This window comes from Coregonus clupeaformis, chromosome 20 (assembly GCF_020615455.1).
Source record: "Coregonus clupeaformis isolate EN_2021a chromosome 20, ASM2061545v1, whole genome shotgun sequence".
Taxonomy (NCBI): domain Eukaryota; kingdom Metazoa; phylum Chordata; class Actinopteri; order Salmoniformes; family Salmonidae; genus Coregonus; species Coregonus clupeaformis.
The window spans coordinates 52,007,439-52,015,832 of NC_059211.1; the positions used below are offsets into that span (position 1 = coordinate 52,007,439).

The 8,394-nt window shown below is 39.6% G+C and overlaps 1 protein-coding gene across 1 annotated transcript; it reads left to right on the forward strand.

The window, feature by feature from the left end:
* The first annotated feature begins 368 nt into the window (after positions 1 to 368).
* On the forward strand, positions 369 to 1,619 carry LOC123481502 (beta-1,3-galactosyl-O-glycosyl-glycoprotein beta-1,6-N-acetylglucosaminyltransferase 3-like). The gene has a single exon (XM_045205824.1). It carries the CDS (start codon positions 369 to 371, stop codon positions 1,617 to 1,619), a length of 1,251 nt encoding a protein of 416 aa, XP_045061759.1.
* Positions 1,620 to 8,394: the final 6,775 nt, after the last annotated feature.

Sequence of the window (8,394 nt, forward strand, 5' to 3'; positions counted from 1 at the left end):
AAGTCTATATGGAAAAAAAAGTGTCCAACAATATTGGTTGCGTGGGGTAAGTGGGTTAGAATTGTGTAATTTAGAGCATCATGCCAATACTTGGAACTAATGAAAAGTGTGGTATTGTAGGCTAGTAATTCATTTTCAACATTTGTTCCAAGTTTAGACCCTTTTATAAAGCCATGCCCATTAAAGTTAATAATTACCTACTCACTTTAAACTGAGTTGAGTGTGTGTGTGACATTCATCATTTCACAGCAGTGCTCCCAGGCTATGGTCTGCACACAAATACGAATAATACATAGATAAATAGTTATGGTTCCCCTTAGGTCATCAAGATCACATATACGCTTCTTCAGAAACTCTCTCTCATCCTAATGTGCGCTTCGATCTCTCTTCTCCTCTGGAACACTCTGAGACGCCCAACCTGCTCTGAGAGGAGACCGCTCCCAGCACCTGACCTCCTGCCACAAGACTACGCAGACGACCTGCCAGCCTGCTCAGCTATCATCAGAGGAGACCTGAAGGGCATTGACAAGGAGCAGCTCAGAAGACTTCTGAAAACAAAGATCAAGCCCAAGCTTCTGTCTGAGGCGTTCTACCACCACGTGACCCGAAACTGTAAAACTTACGTTACAGACAGAGGGTTCGTCATGATGCCCCTGAGTGTGGAGGAGAGAGACTTCCCCATCGCCTACTCCATGGTGGTCCATGAGAAGATTGAGATGTTTGAGCGACTCCTGCGTGCCGTGTACACACCTCAGAATGTATACTGCGTGCATGTGGACCAGAAATCCTCGGAGGAATTCAGGACTGCAGTAAAGGCTATTGTGTCTTGTTTTACCAATGTGTTTGTGGCAAGTAAGACAGAGAGTGTAGTTTACGCATCGTGGTCTCGAGTGCAGGCAGATCTAAACTGTATGAGGGACCTGTTGAAGTCACCTGTCCAGTGGAGGTACCTGCTCAATACCTGTGGAACAGATTTCCCCATTAAAACTAACGCAGAGATGGTTCAGTCACTCAAATTGCTCAACGGGAGGAACAGCATGGAGTCTGAGACCACCGTCGACTATAAGAAACACCGGTGGCAGTATCAGCACAACATCACCAACAACATAGTGGTCAGGACGGGCGTTACGAAGAGCCCTCCTCCAATCAGCACCCCCATGTTCTCCGGAAATGCCTATTTCGTGGTCTCCAGGGACTTTGTCCATCACGTGTTTGACAGCCAGGAGGTTCTGGCCCTGATGGAGTGGGAGAGGGACACCTACAGTCCTGATGAGCACCTGTGGGCCACTCTGCAGCGCATGCCCTCAGTGCCAGGGTCTAACCCTCCCCACATTAAGTACCATGAAACAGACATGAACGCCATCGCTCGCATGGTGAAGTGGAGTTACCTGGAAGGAGATGTGAGGAAAGGAGCCCCATATCCACCCTGCTCCGGTGCCTCCAGGAGAGCTGTGTGTGTCTACGGGGCTGGAGATCTCCGGTGGCTCCTACAACACCACCACCTCATCGCTAACAAGTTTGACCCAGAGGTGGATGATGTAGCCATTCGATGTCTGGAATCTTACCTTCGTTTCAAAGCAACATATGGTTCATCTGGGAGTATCTGTAAAAAGCTATGAAATGAAAAAGGGTTGCAAATACCGTAATGTATATTTATTTCAATTGTGTTTTTGTATGAATTTTATACGTGTTTGTTTTACCTATTGAATTGAATGCACTGATTAGAAGTGGCTCTGGATAAGAGCGTCTGCTAAATTATACCAAAAACGTAATGTCGCACTTAGAATACACTGTCTTTACAACAGTTATATCATTAGATAGTATATATGACATCAATGGAGGTTGTAAAAAAAATAAAAAAATACTTGGAGTGTTGAAATACAACTTTTCACCCTCAATTTTGCAATTTCCTGTTTCAATAAAGTTAGTTGCATTGTTATTCACTTCCAAACCAAATCAACCGTTGACCTCAAGCAAATTAATAACTAATATGTAGTCTATTGCTTGGCTAGTTGCCTTACCCTTCAACTTTCTTTTTCAATTGAAGAGATTGCCACCTGCTGACTGAAATGTGATGTCAAATCGTCCTTAACTGCTCATTCGAATTGGAACATTTCATAATCTCTTTTTCGTGATATGTTTGTTTTTAATTAATTGGTTTGGACTTTACGACACTGTAAAAAATATTGTGATAGTTCTACTCTACAAAATCTGGATAACTATTTGCTTCAGCTTTTTGAGTATTTTCCAAGATGAGATATTCTTATTTATAATATATTTAACTTACTGTATATAGGCCTAAAGTCCAGCACCTAAAAAATGGCTTAGATCCAGAGGTGGAAAAAGTACCCAATTGCATACTTGAGTAAAAATAGTGATACCTTAATAGAAAGTTACTCAACTAAAACTGAAAGTCACCCAGTAAAATACTACTTGAAAAAAGTATGTGGTTTTAAAAATACTTAAGTATCAAAAGTAGAAGTAAAAGTATAAATCATTTCAGATTCCGTGTATTAAGCAAAGCAGACAGCACCATTTTCTTGTTTTTAAAATGTACCGATAGCCAGGGGCACCCTCCAACACTCAGACATTATTTACAAAAGATGCATTTGTGTTTAGTGAGTCTGCCAGACCATAGGCAGTAGGGATGACCACGTGTTCTCTTGATACGTGTGTGAATTTGCCCAACAGTTTTGATATCCGTTCATCATGATCTATTACACCTCATAGCACAGCAAACTGCCCAATACTAATATAGAAATATCATTTTATTTCTTCCAACATGCACACAACATTGTGTAAAAATATTATTCATTGAATTACCCACACAATCCTCTAAAAATGGAGCCACATGTCAAGTTGTTGCAGGAATTTACAATTCTTAAATTGAGAGAAAATATGAAATTGGAGTAAATTAAACAGTACTTCCCTCGTAGTTGTTTTTACACACAAATAATTGTGTGATTTTGCAGTGTATTAAATGGAATTTACATTTTCGAATGTCATGCATGCAGTTTGAACACAAAAATGAAGTAAGGTAATAAAATATTCAAGTAAAATCTGAAACCTGCATACTTATGTGGAAATATTTACTAAGCCCCTGAATATTTTTTGGGGGGGGTTAGTTTGGACATTACCACCAACTTTTCAAAAGGAAATAATTCAGCATAAATTACATAATGTTTGACTATGTCATAAAGTATTCACACCTCTTGACTTCTTCCACATTTTGTTGTGTTACAAAGTGGGATTAAAATGGACTTACTTGTCATTTTTGTCAGTGATCTACAAAAAATACTCTGTAATGTCAAATTGGAAGAACAATTCTAACATTTGTAACAAATTAATGAAAAAGAAAACATTAATATATCTTGATTAGATAAGTGTTCAATCCCCTGAGTCAATACATGCTAGAATCACCTTTGGCAGCGATTACAGCTGTGAGTTTCTGGGTAAGTCTAAGAGCTTTGCACACCTGGATTGTACAATATTTGCACATTATTCTTTTTAAAACTCTTCAAGCTCTCTCAAGATGGTTGTTGATTATTGCTAGACAACCATTTTCATGACTTGCCATAGATTTTCAAGCCGATTTAAGTCAAAACTGTAACTACGCCACTCAGGAACATTCAATGTCATCTTGTTAAGCAACTCCAGTGTATATTTGGCCTTGTGTTTTATGTTATTGTCCTGCTGAAAGGTGAATTTGTCTCCCAGGGTCTGTTGGAAAGCAGACTGAACTAGGTTTTCCTCTAGGATTTTGCCTGTGCTTAGCTCTATTACGTTTATTTTTAGCATAAAAAAACTCCCTAGTGCTTGCCGATGACAAGCATACCCATAACATGATGCAGCCACCACCATGCTTGAAAACATTTAGAGTGGTACTCAGTAATGTGTTGGATTTGCCCCAAACATAACGCTTTGTATTCAGAAAAAAAGAATATTTGTATTCTGTACAGGCTTCCTTCTTTTCACTCTGTCAATTAGGTTAGTATTGTGGAGTAACTACAATGTTGTTGATCCATCCTCAGGTTTCTCCTATCACACCCATTAAACTCTGTCACTGCTTCAAAGACACCATACTCCTCATGATGAAATCCCTGGGCGGTTTCCTTCCTCTCCGGCAACAGACTTAGGTAGTATCTTTGTAATGACTGGAGGTATTGATGCACCATCCAAAGTGTTATTAATAACTTCACCATGCTCAAATGGATATTCAATGTCTGATTGTTTTATTTATACCCATCTACTAATAGGTGCCCGGCCTTCTTTGCGAGGCATTGGAAAACCTCCCTGTACTTTATGGTTGAATCTGTGTTTGAAATTCACTGCTTGGAAATATTTAGAGTGGTACTCAGTGATGTGTTGGATTTGCCCCAAACATAACGCTTTGTATTCAGAAAAAAAGTTTATTTCTTTGCCATGTTTTTTTCCAGTTTTACTTTAGTGCCTTACTGCAAACAGCATGCATGTTTAGATTCTCTAAAATATTGTGCAGAAATGTATTTACATCCCTGTTAGTAAGCATTTCTCCTTTACCAAGATAATCCATCAATCTGACAGGTGTGGCATATCAAGAAGCTGATTAAACAGCATGATCAGTACACAGGTGCACCTTGTGCTGGGGACAATAAAAGGCCACTCTAAAATGTCTGAAGTTTTGAGGGAGCATGCAAATGTCATGCTGACTGCAGGAATATCCACCAGAGCTGTTGCCTGAGAATTGAATGTTCATTTCTCTACCATAAGCCGCTCCAACGTCATTTAAGGGAATTTGGCAGTATTTCACAACCACAGACCACGTGTATGACGTTGTGTGGGTGAACGGTTTGCTGATGTCAACGTTGTGAACGGCGTGCCCCATGGTGGCGGTGGGGTTATAGTATGTACACAATTCCTGGAAGCCTACATACTCACCAGACATGTCACCCATTGAGCATGTTTGGGATGCTCTGGATCAACATGTATGACAGCGTGTTCCAGTTCCCACCAATATCCAGCAACTTCGCACAGCCATTGAAGAGGAATGGGACAACATTCCACAGACCACTGATCAACTCTATGCGAAGGAGTTGTGTTGCGCTGCATGAGGCAAATGGTGGTCACACCAGATACTGACTGGTTTTCTGATCCACACCCCTAACCTTTTTTAAAGGTATCTGTGACCAACAGATGCATATCTGTATTCCCAGTCATGTGAAATCCATAGATTAAGGCCTAATTAATTTATTTCAATTGACTGATTTCCTTATGAACTGTACATCAGTAAAACCTTTGAAATTGTTGCATTTTGCGTTTATATTTTTGTTTTTTTGACTTGCGGTAACTCTCCAGTGCTCTAAATCAACAGTTGTTTAGTAGTCCGAAAATGTCGGAAACATTAACTTGATTGGCAATACCGTAGGTCATGTAACTTTGTTGCATGCAATATGCTTTGTGGACTCCACCAGACAGATGTTGCTTTCCGGTTTTGTGATGAAACAAAAGGTGTGGTTGAATTTATTGTGCCATTGTCTTCTTATTGTCTTGGCCTTAGGCCTATATTTCACGGTGGCAAGGCATATGAACTAACAGGTTATAGAGCAAACAACGCAATTATCACAACACAATCTCCCGACCTCAACCCAATTGAGATGGTTTGGGATGAGTCGGACTGCAGAGTGAAGGAAAAGCAGCCAACCAGTGCTCAGCATATGTGGGAACTCCTTCAAGACTGTTGGAAATGTGAAGTTGGTTGAGAGAATGCCAAGAGTGTGCAAAGCTGTCATCAAGGCAAAGGGTGGCTATTTGAAGAATTTCAAATATAAATATATATTTTGATTTGTTTAACACTTTTTTGGTTACTACATGATTCCATATGTGTTATTTCATAGTTTTGATGTCTTCACTACTTTTCTATCATAGACAGATTTAAGGTGAGCATTTTGTGCAATAAACAAATGACTTGCATGAACACATGGTTTTGTTTAGGCATTTTAGTTAATTTGCATGGATAGTACCAGTCAAAAGTTTGGACACCTACTTATTCAAGGGGTTTTCTTTATTTGTACTATTTTCTACAATTGTAGAATAATAGTGAAGACATCAAAACTATGAAATAACACATATGGAATCATGTAGTAACCACGCAGTCTCCTCTGAACAGTTGATGTCGAGATGTGTCTGTTACTTGAACTCTGTGAAGCATTTATTTGGGCTGCAATCTGAGGTGCAGTTAACTCGTTATATAATCTGAGTGGTTTATATATAAAAAGGTAAACAATTACTTTTAGGGTCTTTAAACAAAACATTTTTAGTAAGTCATCATAAAATCACACTTCGAATATTAATTAAATTGTAGCCATATAACTTGACACCAAACACATTCTGATTACCAGTATTAAACATTTATTTTAAAAACTATGTAACCAATGTAGCACAGAATCTGCAACCAAGTTTCTATGTTCATACGGCTAATAAGAAAATGACTTGAATATGGCAAAGGTGTAACTATTTGTATTTGCATCAGTAAGTGACTGAAACAGAGGAGGCTGGTGGGAGGCGCTATAGGAGGACGGGCTCATTGAAATGGCTGGAATGGAATTAATGGAACATGTCAAACATGTGGTTTCCTTATGTTTAATACCGTTCCATTAGGGTGTTGGGCCAGTAACCGAAAGGTCGCTGGTTTGAATACCCGAGCCAACAAGGTGAAAAATCCCTAATTCGCTCCAGGGGTGCCGTATTACTACTATGGCTGACCTTGTAAAACAACACATTTCACTGCACCTATCTGGTGTATGTGACAATAAAACATATTTTTAAATTTTTAGTTCCAAATAGAACCTCTAAAGCAGGGCCGACCAAACTGGGGCCAAACTAGGCCCGCAACAACGTTTGGTTTGGCCTGCCAGAAGGTTCCAGAAAAAAAAGGGAGACATGTTTTTTGAAAAGTGAATGCGCCACTGATTTCATAGAACCTCGGTTACGTGAGTAACCTCCGATATCCACTATTAGTGGTTGGTACAAACAGAGCATTTTATGTTTTCTTCCTACAAATTGGCATAGCTTTTGAAAGGTTGAAGCTATTAGCTAAAATTACCCCATTTTCTTAAAAGTCAGACTCTCGGGAACATGACTGTGACAAAACCGCAATTGAAAGCAATGAGAATGGGGGGAGCAACAAGGCGGGGCAATCATATTTCAAGGGAAGCTGGTCTCACCACTGCCACCACTCTGACCACGTCCCTGGTCAACATGAACTCATACGTGAGAAAGCAACACATGTGGTCCATGGAACATTTAAAAATAACACCAAGGACTCTAATCAAACATTAACAGGACCACAGAGTAACCCTGAACCCCTGTGTTGTTTACTGGGTGCACCAAATGGAAGAAGATGAACTGAAACAGGGAGGGACTACCTGAACTTGTCCAATAAGAAAAGTATTCAAACCCCTTGACTTTTTTCACATTGTTGTGTTACAGCCTGAATTTAAAATGTATCAAATTTAGATTTGTTTGTCACTGACCTACCCCGTAATGTCAAAGTGGAATTATATTTTTCCTAATGTTTACAAATTAATTATAAATATTCAACCCCTTTGTTATAAATAAATGTAGGCGTAAAAAATGTTCTTAATAATTCACATAATAAGTTGCATGGACTCAATCTGTGTACAATAATAGTGTTTAACAGGATTTTTGAATGACTACCTCATCTCTGTACCCCACACATACAGATTCAACCACAAAGACCAGGGAGGTTTTCCAATGCCTCGCAAAGAAAGGCACTTATTGGTAGAAAAAAGCAGACATTGAATATCCCTTTGAGCATGGTGAAGTTACTAATTACACTTTGGATGGTGTATCAATACACCCAGTCACTACAAAGATACAGGCGTCCTTCCTAACTAACTCAGTGGCCGGAGAGGAAGGAAACATTTACATTTTACACATGCTCTTATCCAGAGTGACTTACAGGAGCAATTAGGGTTAAGTGCCTTGCTCAAGGGCACAGACAGATTTTTCACTTAGTCGGCTCGGGGATTAGAACCAGAGACCTTTCGGTTACTGGCACAACGCTCTTAACCACTAAGCTACCTGCCGCCCCAGGGAAACCGTTCAGGGAATTCACCATGAGGCCAATGGTGACTTTAAAACAGTTACAGAGTTGAATGGCTGTGATAGGCGAAAACTGAGGATGGATCAACAACATTATAGTTACTCCACAATACTAACCTAATTGACAGAGTGAAATGAAGGAATCCTGTACAGATTTTCTTTTATTTCAAAACATGCATCCTGTTTGCAACAAGGCACTAAAGTAATAATGCAAAACAATGTGGCAAAGCAATTCACTTTTTGTCCTGAATACAAAGAGTTTGTAACGATCCCGGCAGTCTGAGTCGGGTC

Coding starts and splice junctions, on each gene's coding strand:
- LOC123481502 (XM_045205824.1), top strand. CDS start 369: ATGTGCGCTTCGATCTCTCTTCTCCTCTGGAACACTCTGAGACGCCCA.